Source organism: Tetrao urogallus (genome assembly GCF_951394365.1).
Source record: "Tetrao urogallus genome assembly, chromosome: 19".
In the NCBI taxonomy this organism is placed as follows: Eukaryota; Metazoa; Chordata; class Aves; order Galliformes; family Phasianidae; genus Tetrao; species Tetrao urogallus.
The window spans coordinates 9,112,039-9,137,192 of NC_136832.1; the positions used below are offsets into that span (position 1 = coordinate 9,112,039).

Consider the following 25,154-nt stretch of genomic DNA (forward strand, 5'->3'; position numbering starts at 1 on the left):
CTACCTCTGACAGCCTGGGACTTTTTTCTGACTGGGGGCATGGATGAGCTTCAGCTGCCGAGCCTGTAAATCCAGCTTGTGCTGCCCTGTGCAGTTCAATCCATGTGATCCAGGCAACATTTTCTCTGTGTTCCAGGAACATGAGTAAAGCATTTGAAAGTGAACAGGGACTCTGTCCACGGTGTTAGTGCTAGTCCCCAGTTCGGAAGGGTATGGAGTGGGTGCCTGGGGTAGAGAAAACTTTCTGAAATCCGTGATGCGGGGAGAGCTGGTAATCAGTAGCTTGCAACTACGGTTTCTCCCTTGAGGTTTTTAGAACAGCCACTCTTAGGCTTGTCATGGAATTAAAGAAAACTGCATCCAGGGTATACAATGCTGCTCTCCTGCTGCCACTTTTCCTCTTATTTTGGGGTAAGTTTTTGTCTTCTGTGCCTAATTCTTACCCGGCTAATATGCAGTAACTTGGATCAAGTCTATGATCTGCCCTTGTGTTGTAAAGGTAACTTGACAAAATGTCACCCTCATGATTAGATGGAGCCTGAAAATTTCTTATCAGGAAGATAAAAGGCATTCCGTTGTAGATAAGTTTTTCTCTCTACTTATTTCTGGTCTCCTTTTGTCGTTCTCCCTGTGCAGATGTGGATGAATTTATTCCCTAGAGCTGAAAGTACGTGCACTTTCATGTTATTAAGTTCTCAGCTGACATTTTCTCCTCGGAAAAGTTATGGATTTCACCATTGTGCCCGCACAGAAGAAGCGCAGAGCTTTATTCAAATTCTGTATCTTTTAAAGATTATGTCAAGGCAAAAGAGGATTGTATCTAGGGGAGTATACCAGCATGCTCAAGTGCCAGGTATCTGTGATACAAAATGTGGAGGAAGAAAACAGTGCATGAGTATTCCCTTAGATATTTTGAAGAAAGCACAAGAAGTGATGATGTAACAGGCTGTGTTACACTGATTGTTTTTAATTGTTATTTCCACATTGAGAACTTATTTTATAGCCCATAGGATATACTTCAGCATATTGAGGTTCTGCATGTGAATGTGTTTTTATGCTGCAAAAGTCAGCCTCATATACAACTTGTTAGGCTCTCTAAGAAAGAGATTTGTTTCTTCTGGAATAGGTGTCTGGAGATCTGCTGGGCCTAGACATCTGTTTGAGTCATCTAGGGATTATAAGGTCATGTCAGGAACGTGTCTAACCTTTTACTGGAAATATGATTGGGATTGAACTGGCCTCCTCCTGATCTTGTCAGCACTGTGTGGCCGATACCTGTCTGTAAAAGTCCTGTTTGTTTGCCACTCCGCTAGAACAGCAGTAATCAGTGATGTGAAAAAGGAAAGGTAAAAATATGGTCAGACTGCCTTCTTGCTGCTAATACCTGCCAAATACTGAGTTTGGGTTTTTCTCGTGGTATTGGATGATGTTTATGTTCTTTTTGAGTGATGGATAAGGTTTTCAGCTTTCTCTTTATCCCCCACAGTCTTTATTTTCTCCTGAAGCTCCCTAAATTTACTTTGCTCTGGTCACGTCTGACTATGGCTATGAAAGTCAGGCTGGTTTTGGTTTTCGTTTTTAGTCTGGATTCTTTTTTGTTTCCCTTGTACCAGCTTCTTTGTGTGAGCTCCAAGTGCCTGGAATTCCTCTGGCCATGGGGAAGCAGCAGGATTGTCTTTTGTATCTAGTAACCATAGCTACTGGTTTGAAGTGTGAAGCAATTACGGTGGTTTTGTATTGTGCAAGAAGGAAGGCCCATTGCACCTACTGTATTGCTCAGCATGGGGCTGCTGGGAGCTGGGTGTTTTGGGGGATTTGTGCTGTTAGATCACTGCACTCACAGCTTTTGGGTGAAACTCTTTTCTGGAACAGTGATTTACTGAGAACCTCCTTTTGGGTGGCGCCTCTCAGAACAGCCAGGGAAGCTGAAGGGAAGCCACTATTCCAGTCTTTACGCCTTCTCCTATTTTGCAGAGGAATTCTGCCAGATTGCGGCTGTACTGAATGGTGGTATTTACGTAGCACCTGTAGCACTTTTAAGGCCATGAGGAAGGGGTGCTTTTTCTTGTCCTTGTGAGGCATATGACTATTTCTGTTATTTGAATTGGCTAAATACAAGTGTTGTTGAAGCACCAAGATGCTTAAGTTATTTATTGAGAACGTGTTCAGAAAATCCTGGTTGTCTGGATGGTCAATTGCAAACTGTAACCATAAGAGCACTCTGCTTCCAGACCCACACAATCTCCAGTTGTTTAAAATAAACTCCAGAGGGAGTGGAGCAGACTCTGCATGTCATTCCAGTTTCACTGCAATTTTCTGTGTAATGAACAGAATGGCTCTCAGCTTAATTTGTCGTGTTCTAAAGAACATAGTAGATTCTAGAGAACAGAACCAAGCATCTGCTCATTCCTGTTTCCCCAGCAAGCACAGTAACTCAAATACCTTTGGCCTGGAACATGCTTTGGATGCCTATTGGGAGAGCACGTGCAGACAAACCTTTTCTTGGGCGGCTCACTGTCTGCTCTACTGCAGGCTCTAGAGATTAGCTCAGACATACAGACAGTTTAAATCGCACTTTCTTCTAAACCTGGGAACAAAGAAATATGATCTTTTCAACTTTGTTGATTGTCAGCATATTGAAATAGGAATTGGAAATTAAAGCTTATGACTCATTTTGGTTAACTGAGTACACAGGAAACCCCGTCTCTGTATTTGATCTGTGGAAATGGCTGAGAGATCAGAGACTGTGTAAGCCATGAAGGTTAGTTAGCTTGGAGGAGTGTTTATCAAGGGGAAATAAAGGAGTGTGTTAAGAACAGACGATCAAAGGGTTACTGTGGCAATATATTCAATGGTATCATAAAACATTTATTTATAAGTAGTGTCTTTCTCCAGGTATTAGAAGCAAGATAATAGAAGGTACATCTTCAGATGTGTGTTAAAGCATTGAACAGATAATGAAAAAGATCTAGCTGGCTATTTGTTCTGAGTTAAGAGTAAGTTTAATTCCCTGAAGTGGTACTTCTGATTAATGCTGTTAATGCCTCTGGCCATAATATTGGCACTGTTGCTGCTCACCTTTGGCACCTTTCAGCAATTCACTGGGTAAGCTGGGTGGGAGAGAGCCAGGAATCAGCATTCTGCTTCTTTGATGGAGGAACTACTATGCATATTTCACAGTGGGAAACTGAGTCATATTTTCTTATGCTTGTCTTCATGAAGATCTAGTGATCGAGGTCTATAAATACTCTTCGTGAATATTTTATGTTCATAGTTTGTGTGCATATCTGTCATGAAAAAGCTTTGCCATACCAAACACTTGGCATGTAAGTGTTGTGTGGAACTGCTGGTCTCCGATAACTCAGAAGAAAATGCATGAAGTAGGCTGGCAACGTAGGAGCACCGTAAAATATAGTTTGTATTGAGACTGGCAACACTGTCCTGTGTTGAGAGTGACATGGGACTTGTAAAGATGCATGAAGTGTCTGCTCATAGCCCTCATATGTTCCCTGTATAGATGAACTGAAGCTACTTCATGAGGAAGGATTTGGTTTCATTCGGTTACTACTCTCCATAGCAGATGTGCCATCTTTCTGAAATTAGCAAGGGTTGGGGAAGAAAGGGAACACAACGCAAAAGCCCCTTTTCAGGCCTGCCCAGGCCTTGTTTCTGTTGAGGAGAATCTGGGAACGGGTCTCAGTGTGCACCCTGCACTAATCCTAACACTGACCAGGACAGGGAAAGATCAGCAGAGGTCAGCAGGGATTTGCTAATATAAGCACATGCATTCCTGTTGTCATGGAAACATAACTCTTTCCATTCCTTTTTTATTCTCTGATTTCTAAATTCTCTGATGCTCGAGTTCCCTTCCTGCCCTTGGTATCTTTCCCAAGCAGGAAATGTGCTGGGGTGAGCATTGGGGTGTTTTTGTTTTTTTTTTTTTAGATTCTGAGGATCCCCCTCTGAGGATCTAGCCCAGTTACTGCAGTGCACTTAGGGGCTGCTGTTGGGAAGCCTGTTTTACTCACTGCTTGGTTGTAACTTGTCCTTTTTCAAGTTGTTACAGCAAGCAGGGCTGGTGTAATGCACCTGAAGGAAGCCCCTTTCTTAAGTCTGCCATAAATTTTCATCAGAGATAATAATCATCAAGGTTAAGATGTAAAATATCTTGAGAGTCAAAGAACTTAACAGGGCAAATCCTTGCACAAAACATACTTAATGCATAATGGATGAATAATAATTTCAGAAACATAAATTACAACTTGTAGGCATTAAGCAGTCTGTTCCCAAAGTATATCATTAAAATAATAGAGGAGAATGTGTCTAAATCCTGTCTGGTACAACTTGCTTAATAGAAAACAGAAGTGCTAATTGAGGAGACGAAGCATGTAATCTCTTTTCTCCTCCTTCTGGGACTCCTTCACATAAATAGGACCTTGAGGAGCAGAGTGTGCATTCTTCAGCTGTACTTGGTTTTGGACGTGGGGAAATGCTATTGGTCGGACAGGTAGCCTGGTTACCTGTTAAAAGCACTGCAGCTTCACTTTGACGTTTTACATCCCGCAGAAGAAGCTGTGTGCTTTTCATCCGGGTGATGTGGATCGTACTGACTTTCTGGGAGAGAAAACCTGAGGTGGATGAGAAAAATTGGACGCATCCAGATTCTTATCTTTTTGTCTCAGAAAGCTTGCCTTTGGACTGACCCAAGGATAGGAAGGACAGATCCTTCCAGCATTGGTGTTCTCGTAGTCTGGGTAAAATGCCCATCACACAGGGCTGTAGGGACTGCCTCCTCCTGCTAGGCGTTCTCTGCTTCCTGAAATAGTTTGGGGAGATCAGAGAAGTGGGTGAATGTTCAGATCCTGGAAGTACTGAAAATGTATGTGAATTCAGAAGCAGGAAACAAAATACGCCCATTCCTGTGATCATCTCTCCTATTGCTCAGCGGTTCTAATAACCATGTCATGTGCAGGAATGAAATGTTAGGGAAGGGAAAAATCCAACTTTATAATTCTTGAATTCACTAACTCTAAAGTATTAGACTTGAATCATTCAATCTTACAGGACACTGGTGAGAATATACACTTATATCTATTTCATAAGTTGGGCAGTGTGATACAGAAAATTAAATTGACTTGCCTATGCTCACGTTATGTTTTTGCCGCACCAGGAGATAATTTTCTGGTATCCTGACTCTTGCAGCATTTGTGGCTATGATTAAGAATATTTTTATGAGAGAATTGTAATCAGGAGAAAGTGACAAGATGAGAATGTACCATTGTGTATGTGTGCTGTGCATGTGTGAGCAGATGTTCAGAGAGGAATATTGTCAGTAGTTACTGCTGACTCTGTTCATCATGTTTTGGTCTGTGTTGAGAAAATATTGTCTTATTTGAATGAGGCATATGATATCTTTTGGGAAAAAAACAGTCACAACATGAGTCACACATCAGTGCTGTTCTTCAGTGAGAAGGAAGCAAGGTAATCTCTGGGCTAATCTCAACCCAAGCATGTTACTTCCCTCTTGGAATTTTAAGTGACCTCTCGGGCACCTTTAAGGTAGTTATCAGTGAGTACTTGGTAGGTGACAACTAAGGGGTGCCTTGTGAAGCAACAGCTTGAGCTGCGGAAATTAAAGTGAGAGAGAGAGAGAGAGAGAAAGAGAGAGAGACTTTTTTCATGAAGGTGTGGGACTGAACATCTTCTGTGAGCCCAGGTGTATCCCCAGCCCCAAAGCATCCACCATCTGTCGTTGGTTTCTGAGGTCCTCAGGAAACTAACCTGCGAAAAGCAAGACCAAATGATACAAGGCAGTGAGTAATGCTGAAGCAGTGCATCGTGAGCTGTGGATGCATTCTGCGTACTGTCTTAGCAACTCTTGTTTGGAATGAAGAGGGAAATCTGTGGAAGAACTTCAGTGTAACTCATGCTGTGGGACAGTTACCGCTGAGGTATAAGACAACAGAATAAACAAAGCTGCAGTTGTGGTGGTTTTTTTAACTAAAAGGCAGCAGCCTTGAGGGCCTCTTCCTCCCACGCGGTCTGTGAGCTCTCACAGCTCTCTGGCATTGCAGAGCACCTTGTCCTGGCACATGAAGCAAGAGGCTCCTCCCGACTCTCAGGGGAGAGATGCTGAGCTCCTGCAGGGCTCTCAGGCTGCCTGCTGTCTTGTTAGTTTCTTGCTCCTAATTTTGCTGATATATACCTGGCTGTTGTAATTGCTGTTTGATGACAACATTTAATAAAGTTATCAAGTATAAAGTGATTAAAGGCAATTATTAAAACAAAGCCTGGCAAAACAAGTCATTTGCCTTAAAGTGATAGAAAAGGTCACAAACTCCAACCTTTAGGGAGAACCTTTGTCAGCTATTTCTAAAGTGCAAAACCAGACCTATCCTGAGAAAGCTCAAGGAATGCTTTATATCTGACTGTTGGCCTTTGAAGTCCCTTCTAATCCAACCCTAAATTCCTGGAACGTGTTCTTCAAAGAAACTGTAGTCTTCTCCAGTTTCATTTTCGAGTAGGATTGCAGGACAGTTTTTCATGTTTTTTCACTTTAAAATGTCACTTATTTGTGTTATTCCTGTGAAAGGTAAAGGAGAAATCCTGAATGTCTTTGTTAATTCAGTACCAACAGCTTCTGTGGAAAGTTACAACTCCTGGCTCTTGGTGACTACTCTCATGCTCTCATAAAACATATAAGTGTGAAGGCTAATTTGTTGTTCTTATTAGCATTGGTTGCATATTCATGTAGGGTAATCTGTTCCAAAATTGAGAGGAATTACTGTATGTCCTGGAGCAGATTGATGAAAATATCAGAAACAGAGCTTAAAAAAAAAATAAAATCATGCATGTTCTTTCTCAGTCTTGGTGGTAGCCTACATTTCTGGTAGCCATGTAGGTTATTTTGCACACAATGTGTTTAGCTTTCTGCTGATGTCATCAGTGCTTTACTTCTTACTGCTGAGACTGTCTTTTCTGAGATCACTTTTGTAATAAGTTCTGTTGAGAATTAATGTCTCATCTGTGGCAAATTATTTAGCCAAAACTTTTAGCATTACCATTGGATGAGTATTAGGACTACGCTGTGTTTACCTGGAAATATGTTTTGTCCAGGGGAAATATTGCAGTTTAATTAGTATATGTGATATATTCTTGGAGCTAGTGTTGTTAATGTCACTACAGCCTCTACTGGGCAGGGGAAATGCAGTGATGACTATCTGCAAGCTATAGTTCACAGAATAATTTGAAATGATTTTGGTACCATTTTATTTCATGTGACATACAGTTGCAGTTTCCTCAGCTGGCTCCATCCATGTCCAATGAGCAGTGCTACTTCAGGATCTCAGCTAGTGTTGCCTGGGCATCCCCGCCAGCAGCCAACTGCTTAGTTCTCACAGGCACTTAAGGGTTTGGGGTCTCTCCTCAAAATCTTTTTCTTTTAGAAATCTGCTGTCTCTAGAAATGACCTTTCTCCTTGCCTAGCATCGGTCTGTTAAGGGAAAAGGTTAATTGATGCACCCATCTTTTGATGTGGAAAGGTTCCAGTGTTATGCTCGAAGCATCTCCAGCTGAAGAGCTCTCACAGGGAGTGGAAAGGAGCCTTTGCTAATAACCTGTTTGATTTTCAGTTCCAAGAGGTGCAGCAGTTCCTGTAATGACCACTGCCTTGTTCAGCAAGAGCTGAGACGAGTTGGGAAGAAGCGAAGAGGAATTTTGCTTTCAACTTGGCTCTGCCTTCAGTGCATCCAACTGCCTCTTCTGCCTGAGGCCAAGAATGTTTTAAATTTACAATTAGAAGATAAAATACAGAAAGCAGGAAGAAGAAATTTTGTTAACTATCGAGACCCATGGCATTCAGAGTCTGTGGATCAATATGATTACATACAGTTTTTATTAATAACTAATCCCAAAAATGGGAACATTTTTCTCCTTTCTCCAGTAAGGTCCCAGGTCCTACTGATGTCATCACTTTGAGATCTAATTCAAGTAACATTTGATCATAGAAAGAAGCTAAATCTAATCCAGTAGCAATGCAGGAAATGACTTTTCTCTATGCCATCCTGTGCATAACTGATTCTGTTACACATAACAGGACAGCTTCTGCTGTTGTTGTTGGTAACTGTAGTGACCTTTGAGGAAACTGGGATTTTACCTATTAATTTGCTACCGTTCTTTGGTAAACCAAGAGGGCCTTCTGACTTCTTAAAAAAACTTCACATGTGCTTAACTTGGTATCTGCGTAGTTCAGCCCTTTTGTATTTGACTGAATGTTTTTGTCATGGACAAGAATTAATGACTAATACAGATTATTGAGCAATGCAGTCATATGATGAACCAAATTAGAGTAGGTGCAGAAAGGTGTACCTGCTGGAAAGAGATGTTGGAAAAGAAGGTAACATGAAATTAATTTTATGCATCCTTATTTGCAAGAAGTGTTTAGACTACCTGCTTATAATGGAAGCAGATAAAGGTGCATGCAGCCTTTGAGATGACTGCAGCCTCCTACACTAGCAGTGCTTGCTGACTAGTTTAAATGTGAATTTCCTTATAGATGAACTCTGTTGCAAATCAGAGAAATCATACTGAGCACACAGTGGTTTTATGGTCTTGTCACAGACTGTACTTCTGGCCTCTGGAAAGTGCAGGCTGGGACTGGTTACTCATTAAGTTTACAAAAGCTCATATCTCCTGTCTAGTAAATCTTTTGGGAATAGTTTCCTGGGCTCCCACCCTAATTGCTGCAGAGATTCCAGGCTGATTCCGTCATCCTTGTTTTCTGCCTGACTGGGAATCTGAGAATAAAAGGGTTCATGGCGGAATAATGAGAGTGCTGGACAGTGCAATGCTCAGCAACTCTCCCCAGCATCATATGAGAGAGGAAGGGGAGGGGTAAGCAATAGAGATGATGATGAGAATAGAAGGGGCTGCCTAAATCCCTGAACACCCTCCCTCCCCCATCAATACTGCATCTTAAAAGAAGACTTAATATCACCAGTCTTCTGGTGGGAGGAATTAGGGGGAGGTCAGGGCAGGGGCAGGCTTTTGTAAACCGAAGTCTCCTATAAATCCCTTTCAGGCCCTAAAGCCGGATGCCTCTACGTTCACATACAAAGGCTGGGGAACTGATGGGGTACTGGGTTGATAGAAAACCACTGACACAGATTAACAACTGGGTGTGTAGAAGATGCGTCAGAGCAAGGCAAATATAACCACAAAATGGGCTGGGGTAACCATGGCGTGAATGTGAGAATGGTTAAGGTCAGCTGAGAAGTGATGCTATGGTGTGTGATCCTGGCAAATCCTTAGAATGGAGAACAGCACCTTGCAGCCTTTCTCAAAAACAGCACTGCAGTGAAGGCAGAGAGCTGTGGGCAGTCAGAGCAGTGCGGGCTCCTGGCTGTTTGTTACCTGCCACTGTTACCTGTCGATGTGAGCTGTGGAGTTTCCCAGAGACTTCCTGTTGCTGGCTGACCCACAGTTATATACAGAACATAGCAAAAATGGTGAAGAGCTGTTTGTGCACAATGTAAAAAGTAGGTTAAGTGCTAGTGCTGTGCTCTGATACCATCACTAGTGGACTAGCTCAGAGAAAAAACAAAAAGAATCCTTAGAAGCAGCAGCTGAGACATTAAGCATCAGTCAGTATCTTAAAACATACCTCTGAGATGTGTGTGGTGATTGGCAGAAGAGCTTTTATTTTCCTAAGCTACTTAATGCTAACTAACAATATGTCTGTTTTCTCAACAGGAACTTCGTACTCTGAAAATAATAGCAGTTGTTCATCATCCCCATGTGAAAATGGTGGGAGCTGTAAGGATTTGGAAGTGGGGTACCAGTGCATCTGTCCCATGCACCCCATAGCCTACATGGGCATAAACTGTGAACTCCTGTATGATGCATGCACCAAACACGATTGCCCTGCCCATATGACTTGCAACAATACTCCAGGACTTCCAGAATATGAATGCATCTGTATGCCTGGCTTTACAGGTATTGATTGTAGCATTAATATTAATGAGTGCGAGAGCAACCCTTGTAAAGATCCTCGTTTTGAATGTGTAGATAGTGTAAGTGGATACGCCTGTAAATGCCAAACAGGACTGAACGAGGGCTGCCAAAGCTCTATGTGCTCTAACCACACCTGCCTAAATAACGGGACGTGTGTTGAGGGTCCTGGGGACTCTGCCTGCATCTGCCAACCTGGCTTCACCGGGACCCACTGCAAAGACAACATTGATGAGTGCGCTTCCAACCCGTGCCAGAATGGAGCCATCTGCCGAGACAGGGTGAATGAGTATAGCTGTTTCTGTGTGCCTGGGTTCCAAGGATACAACTGTGAAATAGACATCAACGAGTGTGCATCCCGGCCCTGTAAAAACAATGGCACCTGCCTGAATGAGATGGATCGCTATCTGTGCAAGTGCATCCCCGGCTACACAGGTACCCTTTCGTGCTCGTACACTACAGTGTTGGTTGGATTACATCTTGCTATTCATGTTGTTCCACAATGTGTCTCGCTGCTGACAAGTTTAGTAGTGTTAGTAGCTGCCATGAGAAGTTGTTGTTTTACAGCTGTGAGGCTAAATGCCTAAACTCAGAGTGTCTGGTTCCATGCTGGAATAATTTAGTGTTTGTGGCTTCCAAGAAATAGTTGAGGCTGATTTCCATGGATGGTACAGATGCTGAGAGGCGTTATCTAAGAATGAATGTGGGGGCACTATCTGAGGCTAGGAGCACTGGATATCATGTAGGTGTGATTAGCCTCACTATTGACAAAAGGAGGTACACAAGAAAAGAGATTTAGTATCAGGAGGAGTACAGTTAGTGTTTTCAAGTATAACTGTTTAGCTGGTTTGTAGTTCTTTGTTCTGTCTTGCAGGATTTGTCTGAGGGGAGTAATCTTTAGAATAAAGTGGCTTTCATTTAGACACTTCTTTTTCAGTTCTTTGTCTGGAGAATGTTTCTTGGCATATGACTTAAGTATCCCTTTTATGTGCATCTGTTCTATTGATGACTCAGAGTAATCTACACCTGTGAGTTATCTGTGAAGCAGGCAGTGGGAGGTTCTCCTCCTAGTCCTGCTATCAGAGTGGAATGCGGTTGTACTGTGCCCATTTCTGCCTGGTACCACTTAGCACATGAACTTTCTCAGCCTTTCTCATTGTCACAGATTGAAGTGTTTCAAGAGTTAGGTTGCTGTGAAGGAATGCTGCTGATTACCAGTGGAATGCAACATCAGGAATGTGCCTGATGCTGAGTCACTTTGATAAAAACGAACAGAGGCTTGGTAGGAAAAGAGCAGAATTTCTCTGTAGGCCTTAAGGTTGGCACTGATTTGGGGTATCAAACATAATTTTGTGAATCAGTTTTCTTTGACTCTTTTCTTGAATCGTCTATTAAGGATTATGGGATTCCCCTGATAAGGAGGTGATAAAATAACCCAAGCAGCAGGAGGAGTTTGTACTCCAAGTTATTCTGATGTTGATATGAGCTTTATGTTGTAGTACTTCATCCCAACCCCATAGGTTCTAGCACCACTGGTTGCTGAGGCAGGTTGTTTCCTGGGGCTTTCATCTGGAATTTGGGTGAAGGGAGTTTTGCATGGGTATTGACAGGTTTGAATCAGCAGATTAGGGGGCCCACATTCCTGAGGATTAGGATGGCCACTCCAGTAGTCCTGAGCCTTTAACGAGAAGCAGAGCTTAGATGGATTGGCAGGTGCACTGCAGTGACTAACACGTGGAGATGATGTCAGGTCATAGACAGTTTCAACTGGTGGAATGTAGTATGGCAAGATAGTTGCATAGGAGTTTTCAGTGAAAGCTGAGACTTTGGACCAAAAATGCCTGATTTCTTTTTTACTTTTGATTATTAATACATAGAGCTAATGCCTACTTTAGTAACATTTCATAATACAGTGACTTACTAATATATAGTATCACTGTAATTAGCATTTTGCATTGCCTTAATGCCTTTTTTTCTAGGTATTTCAAAGCAAGTTACAAATATTATTTAAACAAATGGATCAATGTCTTGGGGAGCCAGGTAGTGATTACTTTTTCCTTTCCCAAAATGCAACTGCCTTTGATGTAGAACATTGGACCTGGTTAAGGCAAAACTCCCTTCACCATAGCAGCACAACGCTAGTGAAGAGTACTGTGTCTAACTTAAACTGTAAGAGCTATATAATATATGAAAGTTTGAATAACCCTAACTAGCAGTGTGTCTCTTCTCTTCTCATCCCTGTCCTTCCACCCTGAACGGATTCCCAGTCAGAACAGCTCTTAGAGTTTTAAGCTGTGCATGTAAGTCAGATCAGCATGGTTTACACAGAAATTGAATGTCATTTGTGAAGTGCTGTCCAGCTGGTTGCTTCAGCAAACCCAAATGAGAGAAACTAAAGCTTTGTAAATTCTGGAAACTGCTTCTAGTTTTGTTATAAGACTAACATCCAGAAGCCTGAAGAAAACAATTCCGTTTTTCAGTAATAGTGAAAGGCCCTTAATCTCTAAGAATTGCACACTGTTCATAAGCTCTCAGTGTTTTTACAGCAAAATGAGGAAAGATCACTGTGCTGGCCAGTTGGATTTGATAACATGGCTTTTGCAATTCCAGCTCAGAAATGCAAGCAGTGCAGACTTTGACGAATTTTTAACATGAATATTTCTCTCTTTTCTAACAAGGAATAAACTGTGAAGCTGAAATAGATGAATGTGATTCATACCCTTGCCAGAATGGGGCCTTGTGCAGCGATCACATTGGGTTCTACACCTGCACCTGTATGCCAGGTTACCAAGGAGTCCAGTGTGAGGTCGACATCAATGAATGTATAAGCCAGCCGTGCCAGCACAATGGGACATGTCATGACCTCATTAACAGGTGAGAAATCAGTATTTGTGCAATTAGATACCAGTACTGATGTAAAATTCTTCTTTAGAAATCCATGGAGAGAATTTGATTTAGTGTTTTGTACATCCCAGTGGTAGTAACTGCAGGTGTGGTTAATGGCAGCATGTGAGAGGGGCTGTTCCAGTAGCAGAATGCCTCGGAGGCTTAAAAAAAGGTTCCTGTTTTTGCTTCTGTCTGACATATCAGATGCAAAGGGAAGTGATTTGCAGATCATGATCAGCGCAAGCAGCTGGTAAGAATGTACCTGTGTCAGTGTGCCTTTCACAGGCATACTGTATGTTTAGAGATCGCTGAGGTTGATCTGCTCTCTCATTAGTGTGGCCTGTTTGCTCAGAAGGACCTGTCTTTTTCCTCTGCCCACAAATGCACATGAAGGCTAACTCCAGCAGCTGTTTGCTCTTTCTTCACATGAGCTCAACAGTGAAATCAGGACCTTCTGCATCACTCTGTTTTGTTGCCCACAGTTACCAATGTGACTGCAGTGACACAGGCTTTGAAGGGGACCACTGTGAATTGGATATCCTGGAGTGTGCCTCTGAGCCCTGTCTGAACAATGCCACGTGTGTTGAAGGAATCAAGAACTACAGCTGTGCCTGCTGGACAGGTAAGTTTGAAATCTATTTCATATATCAGCCCCTAACCATACTGCAACAGAGAGCACGTGCTCAGTTGCCCTGTTGAAGCAGTAAGGATTTAACAACCACACAACATGGTCCAGTGTGAAGTTTTATTATCCAAAACAATGAGGCTACCACTGCATCTCCCTTTACTGATCATCCAGGATCAGATGAACCTCTTCGTTGGGAAATGCACCCTGATCTTCAACTATAAAATTTCCTTTCTGTTCTTTTCTGCCTTTTCCCTGTGTGTGTTTTTCTATCACAAAGTAATGGTTTCTTGCAAATCGTTTATCTGGCTCCCTCCTTTGACGTGCTGGAGAAACTGGAGGACTCTGGGACTCCTTACTCAATGAGTTGCAATGTCTTTTGGTTCCTATTCTCATCCTCAAGATGAGAAGCCACAATACATGGGTGACTAGTTTTAGTGCAGTTGTGTGTGATCCTTACACAGATGTCTCCTGGCAGGTTACACAGGGCAGCATTGTGAAGAGGATGTGAACGAGTGTGCGACAGATCCCTGTCACAATGGAGGTGTGTGCTTTGAGCGATCCAACCAGTCCTATTATGGCTCACAACCTGACTTCCCCAATGATTTCAGCTACAGCCAAGCAGCTGGTTTCCTCTGTTGGTGTCAGCCAGGCTTTGCAGGTAGGCTTTGTGGTAAATGTTGCCTTCTTTCTGCTACAGATAGACTGTATTTGAGTAGATAGGAATAATGGGTGAAATACCACCCACCCCTTCCCCTGGTTTATATAAATATCTATAAAAGCATGGATTTAAGAGCTGGGGAAAATAATTGGAAGGAGAGGCTAACAATTCTACTTTATTGTGGGGTTGCTTTTTTTGTTTTGTTTTTGTTTTTTTTTTTATAAGAAGATGAGAGTTTGGTCCACTGTTGTGCAGAAGTTCTGATTCTGCGCCAGTTCCCTTTCCTGACACAGGCAAATCATTAAGCTTTCCTTGCTTCATTTTGCATAATTGTTTCAATTATAGAATCTATTTGTCAGAGTGTTAAGAGAGACACGCACAGTTTACAGAATTCTTCTGCATTTTTAGAAGACAGTAAAGAATGGCAAAACATCATTAATGCAGTTTGTATCCTTCCCTGATGCATGCATGCACTAACCTTGGCGATTTGTATTTTCACTTCAAAGGGGAGACCTGCTTTACTAACATTGATGAGTGCGAGTCCCAGCCGTGTCAGAATGGCGGTCACTGCGTGGACCTTGTTGATGGCTTTCTTTGTCATTGTTTACCAGGTTATTCAGGTAAGGTTGGTGAAAGTGGGTGGCTGGAATCAAATCAGTCTGGCTAACTAATGCGGAGTTGCTGTGTTACTGTTTGGCTGCAGGACTGGATTCCAGTACTGAGTGTCCCAGGCTTCTAGGAAGGACTGAGAGAAACTGTGGGGAGCTCAGTAGCTTTGAAGGGGGATTTCTGTCAGTGCTCAAAAAAACTACATGACTTTGATCAAGCAAGTTGATAGACTCTAAGCTAGAATTTGAAACAGACAGCTATATAGAAAAGTCTATCTGGGGATCTGCATCCTGGAGTGAAAGCTCTCTGGGAGAACAGTGTTTTTTATATATGAGCTGTGAAAATGAACAAAAAACATTCAAATAAAACATAACAGAATACATTTTAAAAGGTGCATAATGCTTTGAATGTCACAAGCTACTGATTGTAGCAGATTGGATCATCAGCACATAAAACATCTGTAAAACATCTCTCATCCCTAACACCCCTGGATGATAAGAGCCAGAGATTTTTGGCTGAAGGCAGTAATTTGCCATGTTAGGAGGTCAAAAGGTCTTTGTGATGTGAGCAAATGCAGCCTTCTCTGTTTACAAGGGAGCAGGCAGTTTAGATTCTTATACAAATGCCCTGCCTGACCCTATTGGGTCTCAGTTTTCTGGCTGAGAAACTAGGGGATAGCGAGTACGCAGCTCTGTTGGGAGGGTGCACTGCTGACTGATGCTAACTCTTAAATCAGTTTAGAATATTGATGTATTTCTGCATCTTTAATTCTGTATGTACTCTGTTTTGAACAATCTGCACCAAAAAGTATCTTGTAAGAAAGGCCGTCCCCAGCACAATCTAATATTCATGTATTTTTGAGGTGGATATAACCTTTCTGCAGTGTTCCTAGGCTGCCATCTCGTGGGAAAAAGAAAAACTTGAAGCCAGTATAAAACTGTCTCTTGATTTCTTGGAACAGCAGGTAGCAGCATTCCAGAGTCTTAGGTCTGTATTATGTGAGAAAGTTTTGTTTTCCCTCATAATGGTTGAGCAAAGTTGGAGCAAGTCTGCCCAACTTTTTCCTGGGAAGACTCATTATCACAGGTACTTTCACACCCAGAATCTCAAGTCGACTCCTAGTTAACACATTCTGTTCACTGGGCTGAATTCTTTGTATGACTTCATGGTGTAGCCAGTTTGCTTTGGATTCCTAATTTAGGCTAGGTAAAGAAAAAAATGCTTTTGTAGCTGTGGCCTTTGAAAATAGGCGCTTACTTAATTTTTTTTAATGGCACTTTTTCATTAGTTACAGTGCTGCACTCATGAACGAAGATATTGTCTAAAGAGGTGGTTTAAGGTTTATCCTGCTTCTCATAATTCCCACTCACATGCATGCCCTATTCTCTTTTCCTCCTTCATTGCCTCTGCACCCCTCACAGAGTTCAGAATTTCATTTTGCTCTGCCACACTGCAGATCTGTTTAATCCTTTCCAGTTCTTAGTGTGCTTATGGGTAGAAAAGCTGACAGGAACACAGGATGATGGGCAGAGTGCTAGAGTTCATTCTGTTGCATCAAATCTGGGTTCATTAGTACTTGAAGGGGATTAGAAGCAAGTTGCTCTTCTGGATATTGCTTTCGGTAAAGGACTTTGTTTCATCTGAGGTAGTTCTGACACATTAACACAGTGAAAGGCTGTGAGCAGTCTCTGAGATCAGTGCGTGCATGTGGAGGAGTGAAGCTGACAGGGAAATAACAGCAATTAATCTCCCCTCCTTTGTCAATTAATCCCAGTACAGTCATGCTGGGTAAACAGCTTATTACTTCATATTAGGATCACAGAACAACTTTGTGAAGCTTCCCATAATGTTTCTGCTCAAAACACATTTCTGTGGCAGCTTAGATCTACCATGAACTTGGGTTTAAGCTGCCTCCGCTGATTAAAGTGAACTTGCTACTCTGAAGAATGCTTTCTTGGGGCGGCAGGGGGTTCTTTCAGTATTTTTTTTTCTTCAGTCTGAGGAATTTAGGGGGGTGCTGGGATAACAATGTGAGTAAGGAGAAATTCGTTCTTTGCAAATTAACTGCCTCTGTGCTGTCTCAGGCTGTAGGGTTGCAGGGAGGTGAGCCGCTCTTCCCCTGAAAGTAGTAGTCAGAAAAGCAGTGCCTTTTTTCAAGGAGAACTACATAATAGGTCCTGAGAGTCAGTCCAGTGCACTAGTTTGTTCGTTAGCAGAGGATGTGACCTGAGAGGATAAAAGAAGTGTAAATTGCATGGATACTAAATGAGGTAAGGAAGAGAATGAGTCTTGTGTAGTCTTGGAATTATGTCAACTGTGGTCAAGAGAAAAAGCATATTAGGAAAAGTCAATCTTTAGTATAGGAAATCATAGGAATGATTTCAATTCATCTTGTATACAGTGATCCATGGGTTAGGCCAGGACATTTAAAAAAAAAAAAAAAAAAAAAAAAAAAAAAAAAAGACTGGTGCCTCTGTTTGGAATGAGAACTGACTTTTAACCTGCAAGTATGTAATCCAAGTGGAATTTGACTAATTTGTCCTTTGAAAAGTTTTGAATGACTTGAGCACTCCTACTCATATTTCTGCTTAAAGTTAACATTTTCTGCCATTTTTTCGGTTGTGAAGCTTCTGACATATTCAGTGTTGTTTTTTTATCCTGACCTCCCTCAAGAAGCTTTACAAACGATTGGGAGCAAATCATGACCAAATCTTGTAACTTGCACGGTTGCCAGCATGTAAGAATGGGGAATTAAAACCTGTAGGAAGTGAATCGTCTGATCATTTTCTGTTTCTTTAGAATCCTTCAAAGAGTATCATAAGCTGGTTTGGAAGATAGCTTTTATAAGTATTTTATCTCAAACATACGTGTACTACCTAGAATTTGCACGACTGTATTTTCCCACCATCGTTGTCTGTCTCTGAGAACACTAGACACTCTAAGTGTATCCTTAAATTGATCCTGGGAAAAGAAGCAACTGCAGTTTCTAACAACATAATGAATTTGGAAAGGTGTAGAGGATCAGGATCTGTGCTGCTTTATGCTACATGCTTTGAATTCAATATCTGTATTTCTAATCAGAAGCATACAGAGACTCTGTGCATGTGTGTAAATACATACCCACATGTGTATGTAAATAAAAATTAGATCTCCCTGGAAGGAACTAATGTTCTCCAGTCTTCACAGTTGTTATATTGTTGCAGTAGACAGTTGAATGAACACAAACCACTTGTCTGCATTTGAACAGGAACAGCATGGTCACCCTAGCTGCTATAGATAGCACTGAAAATCTGTGTGAGGATAGGACTATGCCTACACAACCCAGATGTGACTATCTGGAAGTTTTGATTTCAAACAGATACTCACCATATCCCTGGTACGTGGTATGTTGACTGGTGTGTTTGGACTGAATTAGCTCAGATGAAAGTAAACAAACTGCAAGAGTTCTTGGAGTGCTTGCTTTAAATATCTTGAAGTCATACTGCTAATGCAGCTCCCATACTCTTATTTCTGAGAGTTTTTGTTTGCTGGGTAAGCTTCTCAGGCTTCCTCACACCATGGAAGTACAAGCCTTCCTCCAGAAACATTACCATTTACCAAAGTAGCCACACTTTTTCTGAAACCAGATCATCAGAGAGAAGTGAAATTGCAACAGCTAATTTTGTAAGATTGCTAATGGAGAAAGGGAACTTTGATTCTGCAGTCCCATGGTTGAACTGGTGCAGCCAGCACAGAGCAGGCTGTTTCCTTCCATTCAGTTAGGTCACATAAATGGGTTGTGGTAGTTAAAAATTGAGAACTTTCTTTGTGAATGCTGCACAGGAGAAATGCTTGTGCACACAAATGCACGGAGTGGGGCAGATGGAGGAAGGAGACTGTGTGAAGTGCTGGTCACAGTGCTGAATGTACAGCAGGGCTGGGGCTGTGCTCTGCATTTAGAACTCTCCTTATTCATATGCTTTGGTGGTGGAAATATGGTTTTTTGTCTTAGCCCGTTTCTTACAACAAAATTTTTTTACAACAAAATAGGGAAGAATCCGCATTTTGTTCTTATTTCATGGAACGTGGCACGTTCACCTGGGAGGTGGCAAGGGCAAGAGGCTGTCTCTTGACTTTCTGCTGCTGGAGTTAATGCTGTGGATACCGCAGGGTATTACTGTAATGCACTGGGGGAGAGCACTGCAAGTACGCATTCTTCGTGTCAGCACTGACAGAGGCCAGCTGGGGAGGTTTAGAGCAGGGCTGGATTAGATCTCACTGCAGCGCAGGTCTCTGCTATATTGGTTAGTTCCATCTCCAATCCCTTTTTGTCTGACTGGCGTCAGGGAGCGCTTACACACATTCTGCCAGTTCATTTCAGCCTTTCTGCCCTTCCCCACCCCCATTCACCCCCCACTTTTTTTCCTTTACTGTCACAAATGTCCACAAGGAGTCGGCCATGAAATCTGTGCTGATTGGCGTGATCCTGAAGGGAATTTTTCTGCTAGCAGGTAATGAGATCTATACAGTAATTGCAATGTGTCCTGAATGTTTGCGTGCCTGCTCAGGGCAGGGAGCTGGCTGTGCGATTAATGGTAGCTGGAGGCATGAGAAGGACGAGAATTCACTAGAAAGGAAGAATGTTTTTATTTTGAAGAGACCTAAAGTTTTGTTTTGGAAACTTTAGGGCCAGGAATTTCCTAGTTGCCTCCAGATAAACGTGGAGCAGTCAGTGCACTCCGTGTGCATCTTTGCTGCAGTTCTGCCTTGCTCTGAAAGCTGTCCGCAGAAATCCAACCTGGGGTGTTGCTCTGAGGCGCAGGTCCTTCTTCTGTACACAGGTGTACTTTGTAAGCATGTCAGTGTCTCCTGTTAGTTCTGTGAAGCATTAGATTTCTTTTGATGGCGTCTTTTTGCTATTTTTCTTTTTGCTTTAATGATTTGAAACTCCTTTATCAAGAAGTAAATTTTTTTAGCTCAGGGGACAAACCCTTAGCTGGCCTGTGCACTTCTGCGTCTCCTCCCCCACATCTCCTTGAGGAGTAGTGCACGGTGGGAGAGAGGTCAAAGCAGTGTGTTGCCATGGAAATGGCAGTAATTGTGCAAATATAATTGTGGCCGGGTCTGTTTGTTGCTGCTAATTCTCTCTCTCTCTCTCCCCCCATCTCTCCCTTCGCCTCCCTTCCTCCCCCCCATTTTTCTTTTGGTAATAATACAAATCCTAATTAGGATGCACCAGGGAAAGGTTGCTAGGAATTCAGCTGTCTTAAGGGGAAAGGACGACCTGCATTGGCTGGGAAGCCCCACTGAACTGGCATGTTTCAAGAAAAGAGACCATGAATAGATCTCATCCTTCAAGGTTTTTTGGCATGTGACAGCTAAATTAGAATCTTTTTCTTTATATATGTTTTTTCTTTTAATATATGTTTTCTTATAGTACAATGAATCTTCGCTTATTAATAGCAGCTAGAAATCATTAGTTTCATTCAGAGAAGCTGAATGTATGGATTTGCATAATGCAGCTATGAAACAAGACTGTCCTTACCACATCAGTAACACTTCAGAATTTAGTGCATTTCTGTTTGAAAACGATGCAGACTGTTACAGCTTAGCAACTTCTAACTGTATGTTCCTGACGCTGTGTTACTGGGACTGTGCACTGGACACTGCTGAAATATCTGGAATCACAGAGAGGCTTGGATTAGAAGGGAATGTTTGAAAATAGCTGTCCTCGGATAGCAGCCTTTGAAATAATACTTCAATTTTTTTTTTTTTAGATAATTCTATTGATTTGCGTTTCTTAGTCTTTAACTATATAAGAAACTCAGTACACATTTTAAAATCTAATAATGTAATGAATCATGTTGATTATTCAAACAATGTTGCCAACAGTAAGAACAGAAGTAAATGTTTGAGCTTAGAAATTTAGAGGGTGCAGAGGAGACTCAGTAAGAGTTACTACTTTTAAATGGATACCTAGAAAAGGATGCCTAAGCTTTCCTTAGAGAAGCAAATTAGTTTTTAGATTCTTTTAAATTATAGAACAGTGGATATCATGAAACGATCTGCACTTCTGGGTGCTGCAGTGGCCGAAACCAAAAATCTTATTTTTTCTGAAGACAAACTTTTTTACTTTCCTGAAATCTCTAGCTTTGTTTACACCCTGTGATCTGCAGCCAAACCCCAAATAACACACTTCTCTGCTGAGCTAAACTGCTGGGAAGCAGTATTCAATAGAAATCTCCTATTTTATTTTGGCGTAAGTAAGAATTTGGCAAATGGAAGATGTTGATAGTTGACAAAAATCATTGGTGATAATGAAGAAGGAGAGAGGGAGGCCAGCTGCTTGATGAAGGGTGTGATTATTGCAAGCTGTATAAGGAGCAGTGATGTAGAACAGGGCTAACTGCTAAGCAGAGGGTCACACTGGCTGAAAAAAGATTTTTACAACTCTGGCACAGTTACCAGTTCTAAAAACTGCTTCAGACTCAAATCTGATACTGCACTGGCTTCTAGGAGGGCAAGGATACCTCTTGTTCTTTTAGAGATCTTTTCTTTCTGCCTTAGCCATGTGAAGGCTGGTTGTTTGCTGGCAGAAACAATGAGGGCAATAGAAAGCTTGTTTTTAATTCCTCTAGGAAGAACTGCCTGCTCCTGCTGCTGAGTGTTTGCTTGTGAGGTTAGACAGCAGCATATAAAGACTTGAAGTTGCCAGCTCATTCTTTTTCACCCATTTTAAATAAATGATATAGAAATCACACCAGCTGTGTCCCATGGGAAAGCTTGGTGTTTAATTAGCCACCAGCCTGGGGTTGTGCACTCACCACAGGGACTAATTTGCCACCTGGTGTGAAGCACTCACCCACAGGTGTCAGCTGGGAGCTGGGAAGCAGCAGCACAGGCAGGTGTTCCTGCTGCTGCTCCTAGGGAGAGTGCTGGCCAGAGGGGATGTGTGCAGGCTAGGAGGGAGAGAAGGATAGGAAAATGGGGCTCTTGTTTGGTGCTGGCCCAGCCAGACATCTTAGAAACAAATTCATGACCTGTCTCCATTTGTTATTCAGAACAATGCTAATTTCTCCTTGTTGCCCTAGTAAATAAATGTGACTGCTCTGATCTCAAAGGGGATGGCATCTCAAACACTAGGGACTATGCAGACCCTACATATCTTTCCATTCAGTGGCCTCTCCCCGGAACTCCTACTGTAAACCTGCCCCTTACTGTTCTGAAAGCCCTTCAATCCACTGATAGTCAGAAAACCCATTCCAGTGTTTTCTTAATTCTTCCCTTCCCATCTTCTCCCACACTAGGGTTCTCCAGGCCTGCAGACGCCTATTATGCTTTATTTATTCCAGCACTTTTCTTTCAAGTGATCAGAGCTTTGTGCCAAAATCTCATTTCTGCCCTTGCTTCTTCCATTTCCTTAACTTACAATCATGCCCCAGGTCTGTGTGCTGAGCAGTAATTGCTGGAGGAAAAAAGAAGGGCTGAGGTAGTATTAGCAATTCTGAATCTGTCCATCAGCTGGGCTTTTCTTCAAGGCAGACATTACTGGCCAAATTCAGAGCTTTTATAGAGGCACTACACAGAACAGTTCTCCTTTAATATAAGAAAAGTATAGCTGTGTCCTAGAGGGATCTGAGATAATGTTGCTGGCAGAGCAGCCCTAGCACAGCTGAAAAGAGCAGAATTACCAGAACCTCCTGATTCTGTTTCAGCGCTTCTAAGAGCACGTATGTGTTATGGTCTTATATTGGAACTGGAAGATGGTGTTGAATCTTCACATATCTGCAGATAGCACTGTCAACAGCAGGTAAATGCTTGGTCTCAAAAGAGTAAAGTAACTTGGTTAGACAGCAGTACCAGATGTTTGTGCAAGACTGGCTGAGAGGCATTGCTGGAATGTGAGGCAGTTCACAACATCAGCACATGAATTCAAGAAGCTTCATATCTTTGTTAATTTTTTTTTTATCATGCCATCAAGTCCAGTTCCAGTACTCCTAACGCACTGTCTCCCCTCATCCCTTTTTCCCTCAGGCAACTCTCTAATCTCTTTGACATGCCTATTCTGTCTAGTGGCTTTTCTTTACAAATGTCTTTTGTGTTTTGATTCCCCTCCTTTGTGTGTGAATTCCTTCTTTTTCTTTCTGCTGTCCTCGTTGTGCTTGCTAGGTAGATTCTGCCTGTAATGCTATTAGATCAGGATAATCCATGCTTGGCTTATCTGTGCGACTGTCTCTGAAGATTAGTGAAAACCAATGTTATGGGCTAGATAAACAGTGAACTGGTTCAGGAGGGCTCTAATGTCAGTCTGAAGATGCTCAGAAAAATGACAGCTGATTTTCATTAACTACATTTGAGTGTAATGGTCTGTAATTTCATTGAGCCCTGTTGGGATGCATGTGCCTCGAGCAGATACACTAACTGCCACACGGTACTCTTCACCCAGTTCACTTCTGCAGGACTGGAAAGAACTTAAATCAGCTTGGTGCAAGTATGATAAAATACCTGTGGAGCATGTATTGCTTCTTGTTTCATAATAAACTGGGTTTTGTGAATGTTTTACAACAAGGGGGTTGTCTGGTATATAAACTATGGAATTTTAATTTACTGGTGATCTAGTTAGATGCCCCAACAGTGGTGCTTGGAACATGCTCCCGTCAGATGTATAGACTTGAGTTTAAATGCACCAAATCTATGTATGGAAGATGCATAAAATCCTTGTCTGGGCTGTCTTGTCCCTTTAATATCCTCTGCTTGCTCTCCCTGCATGCTTATTAGCTGTGTTGTCTGAGATTGCCTGGGAGAGGACAGGGGAGTCTGCTGGATGACACAGTCTGGCTGGCTGAAGCTCTACAAACAGCACTCTTTGCAGCATCTGGACAGACTGCACAGAATTATCTTTTGTTGCTCTTATGTTAGTAGTAGGCCACTCTGTGGTGAGTGCAGCGCTTCTTGCTGGCAGCTCTTGGGCTTCCTGTGCGTTCCTGAAGAGAATGGCTTAGAGAGCAGCAGTGCTGGGGAGGTCACTGTGCCTCGCAGGCTGGCTCTGGGGAAGGGAATTGCAATCCCCTGCAATGAGATCCCATTTCTAAATCTCTTTCGCAGGTGTGGAATGTGCTGTTAACATCAATGAGTGTGAGGAGGGTCCCTGCAAGAATGGAGCTGTCTGTGAGGATGGCATTGCTGACTATACCTGCCACTGTGCCCCTAGCCAGGATGGCATTGTCTGGGGAGGGAAGAACTGCTCTGTCAAGCTCACTGGGTGCCAGACACATGACTGCCAAAATGAGGCCTTGTGTATCCCGACTTACCAAGCTGAGAGCCACGGCCACCTGTGCCAGTGCCAGCCTGGTTTCTATGATGCCACATGCTCAACACCAACAACATTTTCCTTTGCTTCCAGAGGGTATCTCCTCATTGAGCTGCCCGTGAACAATCAGAGCAGGAGGGAGGTAGCAGGAGATCAGCTTGCCAGTGTGTCCCTCCGGTTCCGAACCACCTTGCCCAGCGCCATCCTTTTTTACCGAGGCCATGAAGCTGAATACTTGTTCCTGGAGCTCTTTGATGGCATTCTGCATGCTCAACTGAAGAGGCAGGATGAGTACCTGCTGCAGCTGGAGGGGCTGAGAGTTGATGATGGCCACTGGCATAAAGTTGAAGTTGTTCTGCAGAACACTGTGCAGCTCAAACTCTGGCACGACTCCTGTGATGCAGGTATCTGCGTGCAGAGCTCTCTTGTCCCAGACAACGCTACTCCGATCCCACACGCCTTCCTGAGCATGTATGTTGGAGGTGCTGAGGATCCACTGGCCAACAACACGCAGAGTCAGCAGGGCTTTGTTGGCTGCCTGGAAGACTTGCAGGTGGATGCTGAAGCCGTGCTCCCGGTGGCTCTCCCTGTGAGCGGCGTTTCCCCTGTGACGCAGGGTTGTGACCGCACTGAGTGGTGCCTCTCCAAGCCCTGCTTTCATGGCGGGCTGTGTGTGGACCTTTGGACAACGTTCAGGTGTGACTGTTTGAGGCCATATGGAGGCCCTGCTTGCTCATATGGTAAGTGCTATGTGATTTACACCTGCCAACTCCTTTGTCAATGCTTCAAGGATACTACATTCAGTACCTCCAGAAGAAATATTTTCTATTTGACCAGAGAGAAGAATAAAGCAAAACTCTCTACAAAGAAAACTCTTATTGATTCCCTGTCACTCACTCCTGCAGAAATGATAACCAGATTCGTGGTGCAGATGTTACTCCTTGTTGAACCAGAGGCTCTGACTCTGTATCAGATCTGAATAACTGTAGGAGAGTAGGGAAGTTGTTTCATTGTAAGAAGCTGAGCTTGAGCTTCCAGTGAATGGGAATGTATTGCGTTATAAACAAAACAGAAAG

General features: G+C 42.6%; 1 protein-coding gene across 1 annotated transcript in view; it reads left to right on the forward strand.

Annotated features, from left to right (window-relative positions):
• Nucleotides 1-338: 338 nt before the first annotated feature.
• The window catches only part of CRB2 (crumbs cell polarity complex component 2), a gene marked incomplete at both ends in the record, with an annotated part of 32,647 nt that continues 7,831 nt past the window's right edge, over nucleotides 339-25,154 (forward strand). Inside the window, 7 exons of the mRNA XM_079544664.1 lie at nucleotides 339-411; nucleotides 9,751-10,443; nucleotides 12,687-12,882; nucleotides 13,377-13,516; nucleotides 13,998-14,180; nucleotides 14,687-14,800; nucleotides 23,874-24,818. Of these exons, the coding sequence (XP_079400790.1) occupies nucleotides 339-411; nucleotides 9,751-10,443; nucleotides 12,687-12,882; nucleotides 13,377-13,516; nucleotides 13,998-14,180; nucleotides 14,687-14,800; nucleotides 23,874-24,818 (2,344 nt within the window). The remainder of the gene's footprint in view (nucleotides 412-9,750; nucleotides 10,444-12,686; nucleotides 12,883-13,376; nucleotides 13,517-13,997; nucleotides 14,181-14,686; nucleotides 14,801-23,873; nucleotides 24,819-25,154) is intronic.